At 43.3% G+C, this 20,834-nt stretch overlaps 1 protein-coding gene across 1 annotated transcript; it reads left to right on the top strand.

Annotated features, from left to right (window-relative positions):
- The first annotated feature begins 8,933 nt into the window (after window positions 1-8,933).
- On the top strand, window positions 8,934-14,050 carry LOC121653873. Its single transcript, XM_042007614.1, has 3 exons — window positions 8,934-11,686; window positions 11,876-11,983; window positions 12,488-14,050. The coding sequence occupies exons 1-3, from the start codon at window positions 8,968-8,970 to the stop codon at window positions 12,766-12,768; spliced, it is 3,108 nt and encodes a 1,035-aa protein (XP_041863548.1). The 5' UTR covers window positions 8,934-8,967; the 3' UTR covers window positions 12,769-14,050.
- The last annotated feature ends 6,784 nt before the right edge of the window (window positions 14,051-20,834 follow it).

The following is a 20,834-nucleotide window of genomic DNA, read 5'->3' as shown; positions in this document are numbered from 1 at the left end:
CATGAATGGAGCGTGTTGGACATCAGACTTCCATGTCACACATGTTATTTATTTTATTTTAATTTTACTCAAACTACTACTTATTTACTTATTTATTCATTTATTCAGTCATTCAGTCATTTTTAGTTGGAAGGGGGGGGGGGGGGGGGGATTGGGCTTGGCGTGTGTGTATATGTGTGTGCGTGTGAATGTGTGAAAGGTTTCATTGAGTGTTTTTATTCTTATGTTTATAATCATGGAAAGAACTTTGTGTTACCTATGGCATGAAAAGCACTTTATAAATAAAGTTTGATTTGATTTGATTTGATGAAGGAAGTGTCAAAAATTTGTATATAAAAAGGACGGCTCACAAATGAACGGCTCACAGCTGTGAATCAGTTCCCATTGTTCATTTAAAAGAGTTAAAAAGAATCGATTCGTTCATGAACGTCACATCTCTAGTTGGTTGCATCCTCCTTGTAAATGACTGTTCATGTCTTTGCTGCGTTATAATCTTTGATAAAATGGGAGTCTCGTGTTGTGTGAAAGAATGCCAAACTAAGTCACACTACATAAAAGGTAGAAAAGTCGCCACAACATTAGATTTGTTCGGTTTCCCACTTTTAAAGAGGCTTTGGACAGCAGGTTGAGGATGGAACTGAGGCGTTGGATGGCCCCTGTCACAGCGGTGAGGGAAGGACATCACTTTCACCACCATCTCCCTTCATGTGTGTTTGCTCTCAGCATTTTCATAAAGGAAGAAGGAGAGTTTTTGTTGTTGCTGTTGTTTTTATTGTGTAAGTAATGTTAATGAATATACTTTATTTGGGTTTTTAAAGTCACTATATTCACATTGGCTTCACTTGTAAACTAGAGGCAAAGAGGGAGGGAAATAGAAATGAGTTCATCTGTTTGTGTTTGATCAGTGTTTATTTTATTTAATCATCTTTTATCAAAACTTCACAGAGTGAATGATTTTAGAGATGCAGGTAAATACCAAGAGTGCTCTGTGAGATCTGATGGGATGTTAACTGGTTGGATTAAGTGGTTAAAATTGTGAAATGTAATGAAGCATCCGATGTTAACTAGTTTTTAATAACACCAAGCATGTGGTTGCAGGTCACCCAGCTTAAGAAATGATGGAGGCCCAGAATATGGTGTGAAATATTTTCTGAAACTGGGACTAACGTCCACTCAGCTTGTAATATTTCCTGTCAACCAGGACAATGTCCTCTTTAAACTGGTCCCCCATGGTTGGACATCTTGTCTGCAGTTACATCCTCTTAAAGAATTCATGTCACGTCATGAACGGACCCAGAAAAGGATTTAAGTTAGCAATAAAATACCAGCAGAGCAGCATCTACTAACAGCAGCATGTTATTGGATCAGAATGAGATTAAAGAGGATGGAATTACCTCTGACAGTTATTTAGGGTTCCTGCCTCCATCAGCAGCTGCTGCCTGTTTTCCAGGCCAGACGCAGCTCATCTCCATAGAATCTGATGAGAATCAATGCATCAGAAATGGTTTTATTTATCACAGCGCAGTTAAAATGCTGAGAAAACCAAATGCTGACCATGTGTTTAAAGGAACATGGAATCTCTCATGTAACACTGAACAGATCCTGCAAATCACTGCAGAAGCTGAGAGACCAGGGATCCAGTGATCATCCCAGAGTAAGCTACAATAGAATAAAGAAAAGCAGAAGAAGAAGCAGCAGTGTTTGTGTCCCCCCACCACCAATAAATAAATAAATAAAAAATAAAAGTGTTGAAAGGTAATGCTGAAGATTCTGAGACCTCAGATGTTGAGAACATTTGTTTTATCTGCATGGAGCCGTCTTGCAACTCAAGGCCAAAGGAAGTGTATGTAAAATGTACCCAATGTAGTCTTTGGGCCCACCAAGCTCGTCCTTCAGGGCTTCCAACTTTCATTTGTCAGTATTGTGATTCAGAATAAGAACATAGTCAAACAAAACATGAACACACTGGCCCTGTTTTTGTTCTTTGTTTTTTATATGTAAAAAGTATATAAACTAGATATCACACACGTTTCTTTTTACACAAGTGCAGATTGTTCATTAAGCAGCCACACTGTTATTAAAGTTTGTTCAAGTAGGCTTATTTACACACACATTCACACACTCCTGAGTTAAAGATTGAATGTTTGAGCTGTAGTCAGTAAAAGAGAAAGATTTTGTTTGGATTTTCCTTTTCAATAAATCCATTTTTGAAGCATATTATATGTTGTGGCATCTGTTTACACTTCTTTTGTGTAATTGTTACGACTCTCCCCAGTATGTGTTACAACCACACCCGGTAGTGGGGTAGGTTGTAACAAAGGACGACCGTGTGTTTGACATTAACACGCCACGTCTGTCATATTCTAGCAGAGTTTTGAATTGGGGCCTTTTTTAGTGAACAAATGTGGGTTTTTCATATAAAAGTTTGAGAACTATATTTAAAAAATTCAATGAGTTACAGGTGTTGTAGCAAAAAGTGTTACAACCATCCCTGGTCTCCCCTATTTTAAACATGGAAGTTTTGTTTCACCATGAATGAACATGTTTTAGTGGTTGAGGTTCTTATTAATATCATCTCCCTTTTTCCTGAACAGCTGAGTTATTAAATCACTGCAGATCAGATCAGCCTGTCAACAGGCAGCAAACCCTGATGATGTGATTAGAAATATAGTCGCCCTGACTGGAGCCACTTTCATTCATCTCCTGTTCATTGGAAATTAGCCGCTGATGTAACTCACACAATAACATTCATCCTGAAATTATGCTGCTGGTAGTTTTATTTTCTTCTTCATGTCTCGGAGGGAAAAGTACAGAATCTCTCTCATCTACTGGTTCACTGGAGCATCATCATCATCGTCATCATCATCATCACCATCATCACCATAAAGAAATAGATTCAAGAAGAGTCACAACAAAAAGAAAATTTTATTTAAGATCAGCTTTTTTAAAGGAAATTTATTTATTTGCCACTAAACATCTCAAACATTTACAAAGAGGAAAAACATGATAAAAACCTTAAATATGTAAATATACTAAAAACATGGTTCAACACAAACAACAAAACAAACAAAAAGCTGCAGGTTCATTAAAAAATCTGACAGCTGCAGGAACCAAAGACCTTCTGAAGCGTTCGGTAGAACATGGAGGTACAACAAGACGTTTCTTCTCATGAAAACAACCTCAGAATAAAAGTTAAATGTTTATTAAACAAAACAAAGAATTAAACATGAAAAAATCTAAATATTCAAATGAGTTACTGGATTTAAACAAAAAATAAAATGTAATTTAAGATAAAATATCAAAACCACATGAAATGAAATAAAAGTGAGAGGAAATTTATTTATTTTTCATTAAACATCAAATATTTTCACACAAAAGTCTAAAATAATCTGAATGAAAATAAAGATAAAATTTATACGTGAAAGTTTGAATGAAAATTCTTTAAATTCTACATTTCAAGTAGAAAGTCAAACATTTGTGGTGAAAATGAAGCAAAACATGAAATTTGTGATGTGAAAATGAATCTTTAATTCAACATGTGAAAATGTCAGAAAGTCCAAATAAAGACAGAATGAAGCAAACAAACTAAGAGTGAAACACTGGGAGGATTTTCATTTCCAGCATCATGAAGTGGAACTAACTGCAGCTGACATGAAGTGAACACAACATCCTGATATTCAGTGTGAAGCTTTGACTGGAAACAACATGTGGATCCTGGAAGAAGCACAGCTTCCATCTTTAAAGGACTGGAAGAGGAAGAAGTTTCCAAGGAATCATTTAGAAGAGTTTCACACACAAACTGATTGAATCCATGAATCTGAAAAGATTTTTCTGAGTGAAAGAGACAGACATGTACAGACTGAACTATCTGTTCACCAGTCAGAGTTTCTCTGCTACCATCACACTCTTTACACTCAACACACACACACCCAGGAACCAGACCTAGAACCAGACCAGGACCAGAACCCAAATCCAGCATAGAGAGGACGAGTGAATGTGGTGATGAAGGTGTGGAGGTGGATCAGTGAGTCAGAGGAGACTCTGTAGAAGGACAGAGAGCCAGCAGGACAGTCCACATACACTGCTACTCTGTTAGAGACAGAGGAGGAGGAGGAGGAGGAGGAGGAGGAGGAGGAGGAGATGTGTGTTTCTCTGTTATTGTGCAAGACAGCGTAACCTTCATCATCAGAGCAGCTCAGACTCCAGGACTGATCATTGAATCCAAACCTACAGTCTATGATGTCTCCTTTCCTTCTGATTTCTTTGTAACTCACTGATATAAAAACGTTTCCTCTCCACTCGACCTCCCAGTAGCAGCGACCAGTCAGAACATTTTCACACAGCAGCTGAGACCAGTTAAATCTGTCTGGATGATCAGGATATGACTGAAGCTCCTTTACAAGTGTCACCTTCCTGTTGTTGTCAGACAGTTTGAGGTTTCTGTCCACTGTGTCCATGTGGATGGTGAGTGGACAGGAATCTGATGGAGAGAACAAACACAATCCAGCTGCAGTTATTGATCTATTGACACTTTGATGCTGACTGATGAATGAGTGATGGGACAGTGTGAAGATGGTTGAATGTGATGAATCCAATGAAAAACACACTTACACTTCCTCAGACCTCCTGGTCTCAACCATGTTTCTCCAGCAGGCTCCACCCTGAAAGGAGGAGGGGGGTCAGAGCATGCTAACATGGACATTACATGGCTCTCATACACACTTTGTTCTACACTGAGAAAGGAACAGTCCAACATCTGGACACGTCCACCTGATTGGAGCATCTCCAGACTAGAAGGAGCAGAATCAGGAAGCTGATTGGTCCACACCCACACCAAGAAAACTGCTTTGTGGAAGTCCCAGTTTCTTCTTTCAACCATCTTCTCCTTTTCATCTCTTCACAGATGAAGAACTCTGCAGAAACTCCTGATCTAACCAAGAGCTGCATCTTCTCTCTGCCCTGAAGTCTTATTGATCAGCTTCTGACAATAATCTCCTCTGCAGAGCAGATTGGCTCAGATTCTTTGTTGTGACTCAGCTGGGAAATGTTAAAGTGGTTCTTTTCCTGCACATGAAGCTAAATGACTGTCAGAGACTCTGTTTGAGGCCATGATGTGTGTGTTTGGAGCTGTGACGGCTTGTTTCCTACTGACCACTAACAGCTGCTTCATCATCACACTGAGGATTTGTTCCCTCACATTATTCCTGCAGATCCTGCTGCTGTGTGGACACAAACACATTTCTTTCTAAAGCAGGAACAAATCAGAGGGATCAGCAGCATCAACTCACCACACTTCTTCCACATCTGATCCAGTCTGCTGATTCATTTCCAGTTTGAAGTGCAGCCACATCACCAGCTTCTACTGACTCCAACATCTACACTGTTATTGAAGCTGATTGATCATCTGATGGATGATTGAATTAGTAATTACTGAATCAGCAGCATGGGATCATCAAAGCTCTAAAGTCCTGAGTGAAGAGGAGAGGTTAGACTGCCTCTGGTGGTCAGACATGGAGCTGCAGCTGCTGAAATACAGGATGTGACAGGATTCAGGAAAGTGTGTCTCATCTTTCCTCAACATCAGCTGTGAACATACTGAGTCCTTTCACGTTAACCAGGAAACCTGATGGAACATCATCATCTTCATCACAACACACACACACTGCCATCTCCATCACCTCCTCCAGCACCCGATCCAGCCGTTATCACATGACTGAAGCAGCATTATCAGTGGCTATCAGTCCATTCCTACAGGACAGTAGGGCTCTACTCCGCCTCCTAGTGGCTCCAGTAGGTCCTCATCATCTATTTACACCACTGATCAGCAGCACTGATACAGGAAGACTCCTGATCCAGTCCCACAGGAATCCAGTCCACCGGCAGGTCTGAAATCTTTAGCATGACGCTGCATTTTCTGGTAAAACAACCTACATTTAAGTCATGTGACTGCTGAGTGAATATTGTAATGGAAAATTTATTCATATACCCTTATAGTTTGTAGGTTACACTTTGTATGTCTGTGTATTTAGATAAGAACTCCTTCTCACACCTTCCCCCCTCTCTCATCCCCTTTGTATGTCTGTGTATTTAGATAAGAACTCCTTCTCACACCTTCCCCCCCTCTCTCATCCCCTCAACAGATGTTGAGAGTTTAATGAGCTTCCTCCTTTGCACCCTTCACTCCGTAACATTTGTTAACAGCTATGTGAGAAATTTAAAACAATGACCTCCTACTGTGATGTTATCAGCTCATGCCTGGTATATTAACCAAGCTCACTTGTATCTGGCAGACTCTCGCAGACAAACTCCTTTGACTGTGTGACTCTCATTGCCGGCCGGCTCTTAATAAAACTACTTTGTTCGATTCTCACTTAGTGTGTGATCTTTGATAACTAAAAATTCCACAACAATTCTTGGCGTTGTCGGCAGGATATCTTGAGTGACTGACCGGAGGACCAGAACCCGTGATTGATCATCCTGAAGGATACTTCAGCCCCTGGGTCAGCCTTAACCATCAGGGGACGGCGGAGGAACTCCGTTCAGACACCACTGATATCCAGAACGAAGTCTGCGTGTGGAGCAGCATCCAGAATCACACACGGTGAGAAGTTTTCATATCAGACTCCCATTTACTGCTCCTTTTCGCAGGGTCCCGCTATCTTGTGAGGCAAGGTAGATTACTATTCTATTGCGGTAGAGTAGAGTTAGTCCGGCACTGAGGTGAAAACTTCGGTGGTAATAATAGGCGTTTTAGTCAATTTTTGTGCCTGGGTTTGGGCGACCCGAAAACCGAGAGAAAATCCAGCAAGGAGACGTCCTAGCTGAAAATGGGAAACACAGCTGTGACGGGGAAGGAGAGTAAATGGGACTCCCAAATTTTAAGAGATATGAAAAAGAAATATGGACCTGACTGCACGGACTGCATGACTTACTGGACAAAGAAACATGGTTTTCCAGAGAACGGGAGTTTGAGTAAGAAGGAATTAGATAAGCTGAATGAGGCAGCACAGAAGGACTGGGATGAGAAAAAGAAAAAAAAAGAAAATCAAGGCAACGGATGTAGAGAAGTGGGAACGGCATAATAAATGCATTGAAATGTGGAAAAATGAGAGTGAATGTAGGGTTAGGAAAGCTAATACTAAAGAAATGGGTGGGGGATTAGATATGACTGGAGATATAGGAAACAGGAGGGATAATGCATCCCTGTCTAGTGCACCTCCACCATATAATAATAATTTAGGGCATTCACAACCCTCTCCATATCGTTCACTGCAGGAACGATTACAGGCGCTGAAGGTGGATCCAGATCTGGACTCCTGTCCCCCGGTGTTACAACAGCCCCAGCAGCCTCAGCAGCGTCGTCCAGAGGACCGACGGAGAGATGAGACATCAGGTCCCGCTGACTCCAACCATGGCCAAGCTACAGGGGGAACCGAAAGACCGTCAGCAGACATGACCAGCCCTTCACGTACCAAGTCCGGGAAGATCTACGGACCGGAGGTGTCAGCAACCTCCCCTTTCTACAAATTTGGACAGACTGCAAAGGGCCTATTTTTGGGACAAAATACTGCTGAAGATGAAGACACTGAGGTTTTTAGTGCCCCCATGGTGGAAGTATCAGGACCCACCGGCCCCATATTGGTTTATCGCCCTTGGTCCCCCTCTGAAATCATGGAACATGCTAAAAATCTTCCTGACCCCACTGAAGATGGTGAGAAAGCTAGCGAGGAGTGGAGAGCTTTCTGCCGTGAACACCGCCCCACTGGACTTGAACTGAGAAAAATTCTTGCTAAAATGCTCACTGCTAGTGATCTGGCTAAGATCCGTCCCCACCTCCCTCCTGATGACACCGGCCTGAAAAATCCAAACTGGGACGATGAGCCGAACCGACCTTACAGAGGAGCCATCACCACACTCTGTGATGGCATAAAGACTGTGTTCCCTAATCGAGGAAGCCTGGCTGCCCTGAGAAATCTGATACAGGGCCCAGATGAGCGCATGGAGGCTTTTCTACACCGCTGTGAAACTGTTTTCACCAGACACTCTGGCTTGGAGCGCCCTGCAGGAGAACTGGGGAACACTCCAGGACCATGGGAACGCCTTCTCTGTCAGACCATCATTGAAGGTATGAACAGAGATGTGTTGGAAGTGGTGAAGAGACAGTATGTGGGGATGAGACATGAGACCAGACTGGCTCAGCTTCAACGTCAAGCAAAACACGCACAAGATGTCATGGATGAAAACAAGAAAAAAGCTGAATCCAAGAAAGAAAAACAGATGTCAACAGCCCTGACTCTGTTCACCCCCCAAAATCAGCCACAATCCAATAGAGATAGGAGAGGCAGAGGAAGGGGCAAAGGAAGACGAGAGAGGGGCGGCAACCAACAACAGCGTGGGGCATGTTATCGCTGTGACAAATATGGACACTGGAAGGATAACTGCCCACAACGACATGGGCCGTGTCATCGCTGTGGCCAATATGGACACTGGAAGGATAACTGCCCTCAGGATAATGGGCCCACCCACCAGAAGGAATACCAGCAGGCTGACTGAGGGGCGGACCCGGGAGACAGGACTCCAGAGGAGCTTTTTTCTCCACCCACCACAGTTTTCGCTGCAGCAACTGTTGAGGGAAGTGAAATGCACACACACACATACACACACACATACACTCATTTAGCTGCTATAGCTTATAAACGTTTTCCTTTATTTACATTGTCTGTAAATAATCAACCAGTTTCTTTTATGGTTGACAGTGGTGCAACTCACTCAGTTCTTAAGACAGGCACCCTAAATCCCACTCCACCACTCAGTGGTAAGACTGTTATTTCTGTGTCTGCTGGAGGCCATCATGACAAAGAAAAATTCACGGTACCTTTAACCTGCTCAGTACAAGGTGAGCATCCATTTACCCATTCCTTTCTTTTGTCCAAAGTTTGTCCTGTAAATTTACTGGGCCGTGATCTGATGTGCAAACTGGGAATTCAGATTTCCTCTGGGTCTCAGGGGCTGACCATATCATGTTCATCTTCTGACACTGAGGAAAAAGATTTAATGATGGTTAAATATAACCCAAGAGCTCCCTGCTATGCTTATCAGTGGAAAATGGGAAGCTCCCCTCTTTCTTCACACTGGCTGTCCCTCTGCAGAGCCAGAGTCTCCCCTGGGGCAGAGGTGATGGGGGAGAGGGAATTACATTGCACATCCTACATCTGTCCTGATGGGCCAGATCAGCAGTATGAAAAAATCTTTTTTAGGGACTGCTCTGACAAACTGACTGTGACATGTATGTTTTGGAATGAAAGTATGTGTGTTTTGTCTGTCTCACTAACCTCTGACCAACAGAAGTTGTTTAAACTTCACACACACCCACACGTGTCTCTTTCCAAGTCCCACTCGACTGAGTGGAAGGATTTGGGCCCCTTTGTTGCTACTGCTCTCAGAGAGTCTCGGTGGCAATCCACTCATGACTCAGCAGTTTTGTTTTCTCCAAGGCTGGGTGTGTTTAAGCAGAGCATGCTCTCTGTGATTCATTGCCAGAAAAGTGTTCAGTTGGTAGATGAGGATTTTCTGACATGTTTATCTGCTGACTCACCCTTGCCACCTGTTCCCCCAGCCCTCTCTCAGGTTCCCTCTGATTTGTGGGCTACCTCTCCCCATGATGTGGGCCTGGTTAAGAACTGCCCCCCAGTAGTCATCACTCCGAAATCTGACTACCGCCCCTGCCAGAAGCAATATCCTCTCAAACCTGAAGCTTTGGAGGGTATTACACCTGTCTTTAATTCACATCTTAGGAGTGGTATTGTTGTTTCTTGTCCAAATTCACCTGTTCGCACTCCTAATTTCCCAATCATGAAACCACGTAAACCACCAGCCAAACCTGACTGGCGTTTTGTCCAAGATCTCCAAGCTGTCAATAAAGCAGTTATTTCACGGGCCCCTATGATGCCCAACCCCCACACCATCGTGTCGCAGATTCCTCCTACTGCTACACATTTCTCCGTGGTAGATCTGGCAAATGCTTTTACGTCTGTTCCTGTTCATCCAGACAGCCAATTCTGGTTCGCTTTTGAGTTCAATGGGAAACCATACACTTGGACCCGGCTTCCCCAGGGGTACTGTGAGTCCCCCACAATCTACAATGAGGTACTAAGAGATTCTCTTTCTTCTTTGCAGCTTCCACAGGGCGTAGTTTTATTAACTTACGTTGATGACCTTCTGCTCTGCTGTCCTTCTGCCTCCTTGTGTGAGGAGGCCACACTGGCCCTCCTCCTCCATCTTCATTCTGAGGGTCATAAAGCCAGTCTGCGTAAACTACAGTTCTGCCAGCCTCAAGTCATCTTTCTAGGGCATCACATTTCTGCCACCACCAAGGCCCTGACCCCTAAACGGATTGAGGCCATTCAGAAAGCACCAAAACCTGTTACCAAGAAACAGCTGATGTCATTTCTAGGTATGGTAGGGTTTTGTCGGGCCTTTATTCCACATTTTTCTGAACTTGAGGCCCCCCTGACTTCCTGTATACATGGTAAGAATCTATCTGCTCATGACCATTTCTTCTGGACCCCGGAGGCTGAGCAGGCTTTCCTGTCTGTGAAACAAGCGCTGTGTTCTGCTCCAGCCCTGGCTCTGCCAGAACCAGCCAAACCTTTCTTTCAGTTTGTTGATGAAAAACATGGTTTCATGTCTTCTGTTCTCCTTCAACAGCACGGCTCTCACAAGCGCCCGGTGGCCTATTACTCTTCCAAGCTCGACTCTGTTGCTGCGGGTCTTCCTGGCTGTCTGAGAGCTGTGGCTGCATGTGAGAAGGCTGTACTTGCATCACGTGACATTGTGGGATACAGTGAGCTAACTGTTTTTGTTCCTCATTCTGTATCCATCATTTTGCTCGAACAAAAGACTTCTCATCTGTCTGCAGCTAGATGGCTGAGATACACCACAGTTCTTCTCGATATGCCTAACATCACTACGAAACGGTGTACATCACTTAACCCTGCCACTCTTCTTCCTACCGCAGAAGATGGTGTTCATCACTGTTGTGAGACTGTTCTGTCTGAAATCTGCACTCCGAGACCAGATTTATCTGATGAGCCTCTTCCTAACTCTGATCTCATTCTTTTTTGTGATGGCTCCTCCTTCAGAGACCATTCTGGTAAGAACAGAGTGGGTTTTGCTGTCTGTGATGAGCATCAGGTTCTCTTCTCTGGCTCCCTCCCTTCACAATTCTCTGCTCAGACAGCTGAACTTGTTGCTCTCACTGAGGCCTGTAAATTCGCACAAGGTAAGTCCCTGACTGTGTATACCGATTCGCGTTACGCCTTTGGTGTAGTTCATGACTTTGGTGCGTTGTGGCGTCACCGTAATTTTTTGAAATCTGATGGTAGGCCTATTTTGAACTCCACACAGGTTGCGGCTCTCCTTGACGCTATTCTTCTTCCTTCAGATGTCGCTGTAGTGAAATGTCAAGCTCACACTAAAGACACTTCCTCTGTTGCCCGTGGCAACGCCTTGGCCGACCAGGCTGCTAAGCAGGCAGCTCTGTCAGCCTCGCCGCACATTCTCACCTCTTCTCCTCTCACAGAAGAGGATCACTCTCCTCCCTGTTCTCTACAGGACATCCAGTCTTTTTCTACTCCAGAGGAACGCTCTGTCTGGAAGGCTAACTCCTGCACCCCTGATTCTGCAGGTGTATGGCGCTCTGTTGATGGAAAACCTTGCCTTCCTCGTCATTTCTTCCCCTGGTTTGCTAAGTTGTCACATGGGTTGGACCATGTGTCAAAAGGGGGGATGGTATCTTCCACAACATCTCTGTGGTTCACAAAAGGCTTCACTGTGGTGGCTGAAAATTACTGTAAAAAATGTTTGATCTGTGCAGGCTATAACACCGCCCGCCCTCTTGCCTGCCCTCCAGCTGGTCATACACCACCTAATCAGCCTTTTGATCATTTGATGATGGATTTCATTGAGTTAACACCTGCAGAAGGTAAGAAATATTGTCTAGTTATGGTAGACATGTGGTCAAAGTGGGTTGAAGCTTTTCCAGCAAAGCATGCCACAAGTTCAGTCGTGGCTAAGGCTCTGGTGACCGAAATCATTCCAAGATGGGGGATTCCAGTTAAGGTCTCATCTGACAATGGTTCACACTTTGTAAATGCGGCCCTGAAAGAGGTAAGTGGACTATTGGGGTTCCAGCTTAAGACTCATTGTGCTTATCACCCGCAATCAGGCGGAGCAATTGAAAGAGAGAACGCCACTTTAAAAGGTAAGTTGGCTAAATGTTGTGAAGAAACAGGACTGTCTTGGCCAAAAGCCCTCCCACTCATTCTTATGCACATGAGAATGAGGAAACGTGCCCGGACAAATCTTAGTCCATTTGAGATTCTGTTTGGCAGACCTCCCTACACTGGTCTGGATCCTCCAGGACTCTCCGTGTCTACCACATACTGTGAAAGTAACATGCTTGCTTATTGTCAAAATCTGTCCAAAGTTCTCTCACAGGTGCAGAGTGTGGTGAAAGAGGTCCTGCCACGCCCAGCATCAGATCTGCTTCACTCCTTGGTTCCGGGAGACTGGATCTTGGTTCGAGAGACGAGGAGAAAGCACTGGCGGTCTAAAAGGTGGCTGGGTCCCTTCCAGGTCCTGTTGGTCACTCATACAGCCGTGAAGGTCGCTGAAAGGTCCACGTGGATTCACGCGTCCCACTGTAGAAGGTTTCAAAGTACCCCAACTCCAGCTGACCTCTCAACCACAGGGCAGAATAATCCCTGAGGTCAGCCCCGTGCGAGATGGTCCATTCTCCACGGGACAACATGAAGTACACCCAGACTGCCGTGAGGGGATGGTCGTGCGTCATCCTCTTCATCCTTATCACCTCCCTCCTCTGGTACCTGGATCCAACCGGACCTCACCTGACACAACGCACCCCAGCTTCGTCCCAACCCGCCAGACGACTGCAGGGGACAGAAGCACCCTCCTTCAGGAGGCACCGCCGAGATAACCACATCCTTCAGCATCATGATCACACTGAGAATCTTTGGTGGCAAGTTGCCAATATGTCTGCTCATAAATTGACAAATGACAGTTGCTATGTTTGTGGACTGGTGCCGCATGCCACACCCACTCAATCAGTTTTTATTCCATATCCAGTCCCTTTGAATACCACTTTGTGGACTCTGATCATGGGTAATAGATTACACCCTAGGAACATTACTTGGCCACACCAGCGCCCTCCCCTCTCCTGGAGGAGACCAGCTGAGTTTTCCAGCAACACAAACTCCACTTGTGTTTCATCCAGAACTGTCTTCCGCTTAAGGGATCGTACAAATCCATATTCTTCTCCACCTCTTTGTTTTCAGCGAAATGGGACAGATGCACTATTCTTTTTAGGACACACTCTAGGTTGTCAGCGTATCATTTCAGCCTCATGTATATCCTCACCTTGCCCCAAACGCTCTGACCCGTTCACTTTAAATCCTCGTGATTTATTCCCTGATAGTTCTCCCTCTACAGAGTGGGCCTCAGGAGTTGTTGTGTTTAACCTTACAGCTCTCTTACCTTTTCCTGACCTTCCTATGTACAATAATTCTGTTCTTAACACCATTTGGTCTTATATCCCATCAGATACCGGCTTTGGATGTCCTCAGAACATAGTTTGGACATGTGGCAGACACTCTTATATTTACCTTCCTGTCAATTGGTCTGGAACATGTTATCTGGCTTATCTGCTCCCTGATGTCTCTGCGTTTACTCTAACCCCAAATGGTACATTGCGGCCTTTTCCTGAACCCTTTCATCACCCCCATCGTGTTAAACGCGGTATCTTCTCTCCACAGATGAAAGGATTTAGGATGGCTTTGCCCTGGTGGGGGTTGGGGAACTAGCATGGACTGTGGAAGATCTATCAATCTCTTTGGAAAATTTAACCTCTTTATGTGTGATTAATATGTTGCATTTTAATCAAAGGGGTGGATTGTAATGGAAAATTTATTCATATACCCTTATAGTTTGTAGGTTACACTTTGTATGTCTGTGTATTTAGATAAGAACTCCTTCTCACACCTTCCCCCCTCTCTCATCCCCTCAACAGATGTTGAGAGTTTAATGAGCTTCCTCCTTTGCACCCTTCACTCCGTAACATTTGTTAACAGCTATGTGAGAAATTTAAAACAATGACCTCCTACTGTGATGTTATCAGCTCATGCCTGGTATATTAACCAAGCTCACTTGTATCTGGCAGACTCTCGCAGACAAACTCCTTTGACTGTGTGACTCTCATTGCCGGCCGGCTCTTAATAAAACTACTTTGTTCGATTCTCACTTAGTGTGTGATCTTTGATAACTAAAAATTCCACAACAATATTGAGTGTAAAGTGACAAAGTCTGGACAGAAATCCAGTGACTCTCTCAGTCATTTTCATTCATGTCCTCATTATGAGTCCAGATCATCAAACACTAAGCCAGACTTCAGGAGCATGAAGAAGTAAAGAACTTGTGTTTTCCTGTCTAACTCCTCTTTTCAGATCAGATCAGGGGGAGGGGCTCCACTGACTGTCTCCATCATTGTGATCAGCTGTGTGCAGCTAATTGAAGGAAACTGATAAAAACTGCAACGACACTCATGTGTGACGTTGCACGGAGCAGCGGCACCAACAGAAGACGACATGAATGAAAGAATCTAGAGGGAACGAGTCTTCAGGGACCAGAATACTTCCTGCTCTATATGTGTCTCATCTAAATCCATGTTGTGGGTCTGTTGCTGTGATTCAGCATCAGGAGCCTCCAGTAAGTGGGAGAATCACTGAGCATCATCATTCATGGGAAGCTTTTCATCCATCATGTGTTTAAATGTATCTATACAGAGGTAGGAATACAGGTCTGATCAACACGTGCACATTTCCACATGGACTGATTTCTAAAGAGAACTTTACAAGAACATGACTGTTCACACGCTTTCATAAATATCTGTGCTAAGCTAAGCTAAGCTAACATTTCCTGGAGCATCTCTGTGTCTGATCCAGTGTCAGAGGACAGAAAAGATGTTTCTATGACAGAATGTCCCTTTAACCTGCAGAGATGTTTCCAGACTGAAGAAACTCTGAGCAACAGACAGTTATCACTGTTGTTCCTGCAGATGTTCTCCTTGGAGACTCTCCTACTCACATATCTGCTGTGAGCAAAGGAAAAAGGCTCCTACATGTGTGATGGTTCATATAACACTCATATCCAGCATGAAGCAGGACTGAGTGAAGGACAGAGAAAATGTCTGCAGATCTTCCTCCTCTATCAGACATTGTGTGGCTGCAGCAGCCTCTCCATACCTGAGTCCGTGTGGATCCTTCAGTGCAGCCATCAGCAGCTTCACTCCTGAGTCTCCTGGATGGTTGTATCTCAGGTCCAGCTCTCTCAGATGGGAGGGGTTGGAGGTCAGAGCTGAGGCCAGAGAAGCACAGCCTTCCTCTGTGATCAGACATCCTGACAGGCTGCAGAAAACAACACGTATGACAGAAACTCTGAGAGAACTGCTGTGAAACTAAAGCTGAACGTCATCAGATGTTCAGAGAAACTGGACCTGTCTCACATTATTGTCTTTGTGTCTTCATTGTTTTTATGCTTTATTCAAACCTGACAAACAATAAACAGACAGTGAAAGTAAATCCAGTCCAGTTTGTACAAGATGCACATGAAGAAAGAAACGGAATGAAGAGGAAAAATAAAGTAGAAAATAAAATAAAGTATAGAAAGTAAACAAATAGAATTCTATATATAATAATAGTATTTGTGAGAGTTTATTGGCTGAAAAGCTGTGAATGAATATTAATTATTGATCTGCATTTCTGATTAGAAATCAGTTTTAGAGACTTAAAGTAAAAATCAGCTTCAATCAGAAACAGCTTAAATGCTGCTGTTGGATTGTGAAATGTACTTTTATGGATGTGGAATTTTCCTCCTAAAATATAAAGATTGACAAAAGTGCATCATTTTTTTCTTTGATTCAAACTAAGTAACGATGTTCTTCCTTCTATGTTCATTTCATGAGTTGTTCTGCACAGAACATCGTTCTCACCTTCTTTCCAACATGCTTTACTGTCTGGAACCAGAAAACAAGCTGCTTTTAATAAAGCTTTATTGCTTTACAACATGTCTACAAACATGTGGGAAAAGCCACTATATCCATGTTATCCGTGTTCTATGTGTTAAGGCGGCTCTTGAACTCAGAGGAATAACATAAAGGAGAACAGAAAGGGGATTAAGAACAAACAGCAGGTGGGTCTCAGCCTAGTAACATGAACAAGTCCATCCAGGAAAGAAGTCTTTGGCTTCTTTTCATTTTCTACAAAGACATTCTGAGAAGATTTTCACTTCATTCTTCCAACCATTAAAGTGGGTTTAGTTCTGGCAGATTTACATCTATGAATAAAATGTTTGGCCAGCAGATCAAGTTATTCCCAAGAAATTCCAAGTTCTTCTCCTTTAATGTTCCAGCAGTGACTCAGCACATATTCAGAGGGGCGCTGGGATATTTTCTGAGTGAAGCCACTTTGAAAGACGTCCGAGATTCATACGCTTGTTTGCAGTAGAAAAATAAGTTCTGTTGTTTCCATTTCTGTCTCACAGAATCCACATGAGTTGTTCTCCAAGTTAAATTTCTCATGTAGGAAGTTGTGTGATGGGAATATTCCATTTAGGATTTTAAAGACACTTCTTTAGTTGTAGGTAGAAGTGGATGAGACAAATATCTTTTCCTTCTTTTCCTGATGTTTCTGTATCATCGTCCTTAAGAATGTCCTTTCTTTTTAAGGGGAAAGGGTAATAGTGACTGTTAAGCCGTTTCCAATGAATCTGTTATTGAAGTCAAACTGTTCAAGTGTCGCCGCTGATCCAGAGCGGCTTCAGTTCTACTGGAATATCAGAACGCTCCCTGGTTTGGTGGATCATTCTTCTCACAGTAATGGGAACTGCTTTTAACTTTATTATACTCTTGAATTTTGCAGTAAAATTTCAGTTAATTACAGGAATCTGGATCATTTAATAGTTCACCTGTATCGTCCATTAGGTGGGTGATAGACCAGATTCCCTTTCCATCCGAGTTCTTAAGAACATTGATTTTCTATTCCATAGGATGCATCAGTTGTTCCAAAGGGGTGTATTGTGTGGTGTAACATGATGGCAGAACAATAACTTCCAGTAGAGGAGAACTTGCTGGTGGAAATCTGATCATTTGCAGGTAGTTTGCGTACATCATCGTCACATCGTAGTACAAAGTCAGTACCTCCCATTTTTTGGAAAACTGCCCTGGGAATGCAGAACCAGAAGGAATCTCTGTGTCTAGTGAAGGAATTTAAGCATTTAAGTTTTAAAGCTCCTTTCATTACAGCAAAGTCTATGGCGTGTACACCAGAGGCGTTTCTAGCCCATTGTGGGGGCTGAAGCCCCTGTAGTAAAGACTGGGTTGTGGGTGTGTAGGACTGAGCCTCTGTGACGGTGGGAGGGAAGTGACGTAGTAGAGTTGGGGTTCGTTCCGGTTTTAGCCACGAGTGAAGCAGACGAGTTCTGCTGTAGAAGTTCTCCTCTGCCTACGTGAGACGTCCTACAGAGGTTTATGTCAGCTGGTTCATTATCCTGAGTGTTAAGTCAATGAGGAAAGTGAGGATTTCCTGTTGGCTCAGTTCTATCTGATACGAGCGAAGTTAAGCTCAGACATTTACCCGTAACAGGGCGGAGTCTCTGTTAGGTGGATGTATGGGTGTTAGTCAGCAGACACTTCCATAAGTCTGCCTAGATATCCGTGTTCTTCCACGGTGCAGGTGAGGGTTTTGTTGGGGGGAAAGGAGACACGGTGCCATGTTCATGACGGGAGAGCGTGAGCGACACATGCTGCCGTGGACGTATACCCGCGCTGGCCACCAGGTGGCGCCAACGCTCCATCTGGATTAGTCCAGCCAGCGAGACGCTCCTTAATAGTAATGCTGACATTATGTGGGGACCAGTTAGCTGCTTGGGCTTCTTCAGGCAGGGGGATGTTTATCCTCAGACCTGCTGGTTTATATGTTACTGTTTAGTGCAGGTCTGCTTGAGGGTATTGTGTGTATCATGCTTGTGTAACACAGCCTGTAATATTGAGTCCAGTTACAGTTCTTAATTAGTTAGGTGTTAAAGTTAGAATGTGCTGGGCTAGGTTAGTTTTGTAATTGTAATTGTATGTAGAGTTTTATATCAGCTGTTGCAAATATTTTATAAGCATTCTCATTCATTTACTCATTTAAATTTTATCCTTAGATTTTAGTAACATTCATTAGGCTCTGCTTTTAATTAATAGAACTACATTATTATATAGTGGTGCTGAGGTGAAAACAGCTTAATTATTATTATTTCTTCACAGCTTACAGATAATGCATTCACAAACAGGACACAAACTCATACAGGGTTACTGAGTTCAATACTGAGAAAATAACTAGGGACCTTGAAACAGGTCTGGGTGTCCAAGCAAGGGAGTTGTTGTGAACATTCTTATCTATTCCCTCCAAGCAGAGCAGAATTATTAAAGAATAGCCTTTGTGTGAATACTGTGGGAATGGAGGAAGGGAGTCAGTAGAAAGGCAGAAAAAGATAGCGAAGCAGAGCATAGTATCTTTTTCCTTTCAGCTCTGACGCACCTCAGACGAAGGACCTGGAGGAATCAAATTCCCAGAAGAAGGAGGGACCACCTTGCAAAATACACATTCACATGAATGCGCACCACATGCACGCACACAGCCACAATGCATTGTATCACTATAAATGAGGAGGATAACTTAGGTAGGCGGGTCTTTTGGCTGAACCGAAGGGTCCCGACACTTCATGTATTAGTGGACCAGAAGCTAAGCTAACGGGCCTCCTCTGACAGAGATATGTATTGTTTCTTACCTTAATGGCTTAACAAAGAATTGTCAATTCTACTCAATCTCTGGTGTTTTTTGCCTTCTTTTAAAAATGTGGATTTTTGAACACTCTTCCTTCTGATGAATTATTTACAGGTGATGAACAAATCTTTTAAAACCAACAATTAAAAAAACTACACAGCATAACTACTGAAACTGCTTCACTCTTCGTTAACTTACATTAGTAGGCCAGTTTCCGTCCTCCCGTCTGGTTATTTCTGGTTTTTGCTCTCAACTGGCTGATTTTGAGTTAGACCATAGCAGTTATTTTCTGTTTTTGTTTTGAGCAGCTTCGCTAACCTCAACACTTTTCATTTACCACCATTTGTTTGTTCTCCATTTCCACTTGTTCCAATAAGATCTGTTAGCTTACATCATGAACATCTGTCTGCAGTTCTCTTCTTTTGTTACGCCTCTCATACCCCTGAACTGGGTCGTAACAGCATTCCTGTATTGTATGAAATATAAGGAGTCTAACGTCATTCCAAGAGAATTTATAAAAGTCTGCTGTAAGACCGTCACGACCAGGGGATTTGTTGGATGTCAGTTTCATAACAACTGCGTCCATAAAACAATGAGTTACACTTTCCGGTTCAGTTTTACAGAGAAGCAGATGGAAGGGGAGATGGAGGAGCAGATGGAGGAGCAGGCGGAGGAGCAGATGGAGGAGCAGGCGGAGGAGCAGACGGAGGAGCAGGTGGAGGAGCAGTGCGGTCGTAGGTTTAGCTGAATTGAAAGAAGCATGATTTAATAAACGTTCATCTTTTCTGTCGTTCACTCCGTCTCTTCACACATTCTGACTCTAATTTTCTTCCGGCTTCTCCGTTGCCTGAATCTTCTTCTACCTTTGCAGACTCAGGCAGCAGCAGCAGCTTGCTAGCCTGGAAGCTAACAGACCAGCCAGCTAACCGCTAAATACGATAATGCTGGAAGTTTCATTGTGCCGGTGTTCAGTCGGTTTGGCATACCTTGTCTAAACAGCATAGCACCGTCTGTCGGTTTAGACTACTTGGAACCACATATCTTTGTGAGCAAGTTTTCTCTGTAATGAGCATAAATAAAACAAAACTGCGCTCAAGGCTCACGCACAAGCATTTAAGTCACATCCTGAAGTTGGCTGCCACTCAGAATGTGACACCTGATATTGATGCGCTAGTGAAAGCTAAAGGATGCCAGGTATCAGGAGTCAAATAAACTATGCAACCCCTCTTAAAGTGCTGCATGAGACACCCAGAGTCCTCAGCCAATGGGAGCGATTCAGCAAAGATTCACCACGAATTAACACGTTTTCTAAGTTAAGGAGTTCTGAGCACGTTCACAACGCCTTCAGAATGCGTCGTGAACGCGCTCCGAACGCACATTTGGACGCACATTTTTGGCTAAAACGGCTTTCCATACCAGCCACTCCATCTGCACCTGGACCAACAGGTGAATTTATCTGTCCACAATATGAGGAATGGATGGCCACAGGTTAAATCATCTTAATAAATCTGTGGTTAAAACATGTTTAGACTGAGTGAAGACGTTTCATGTTATTATATAAAACCTTTATGATTCACCTTGATCAGTAGTTAAAGTTCAGAATAGTCTGAATAGAAAATTTGAAAGGCCTTTATTACAATGTAATTACAATGAAGGACAATTAGTTTGTCACTATTTACATAAATATTGTTGTTCTTTTATTATTCTAAAATCCAGTTAAATTATTTTGTATATTGTATTCTAGATCTTTCTCAGTCAAGAGCAGAGGGACCAAAACAGCCACAACTGAAGGTTTTCTCCAGGACTCTTCAGGAAGACAGAAGACAGAGTTTTAATAAACAGTGGTATTCTTACACAAATGGCTGAATATTCTCAGGCCAAAGACTCTGCCTACTGCTTTGCTGTCGGCATTTCAGTCGTCCTTCTTCAGGGGTT

Source organism: Melanotaenia boesemani, chromosome 2 (genome assembly GCF_017639745.1).
Source record: "Melanotaenia boesemani isolate fMelBoe1 chromosome 2, fMelBoe1.pri, whole genome shotgun sequence".
Taxonomy (NCBI): Eukaryota; Metazoa; Chordata; class Actinopteri; order Atheriniformes; family Melanotaeniidae; genus Melanotaenia; species Melanotaenia boesemani.
The sequence above is the reverse complement of the archived record's forward strand: the minus strand, read 5'-3'. Positions and strand labels throughout refer to the sequence as shown.

Coding starts and splice junctions, on each gene's coding strand:
- LOC121653873 (XM_042007614.1), top strand. CDS start 8,968: ATGTGCAAACTGGGAATTCAGATTTCCTCTGGGTCTCAGGGGCTGACC. Junction 11,687..11,875: donor CTGCACCCCTGATTCTGCAG/GTGTATGGCGCT, acceptor TGATCTGTGCAG/GCTATAACACCGCCCGCCCT. Junction 11,984..12,487: donor TGAGTTAACACCTGCAGAAG/GTAAGAAATATT, acceptor ATCTGTCCAAAG/TTCTCTCACAGGTGCAGAGT.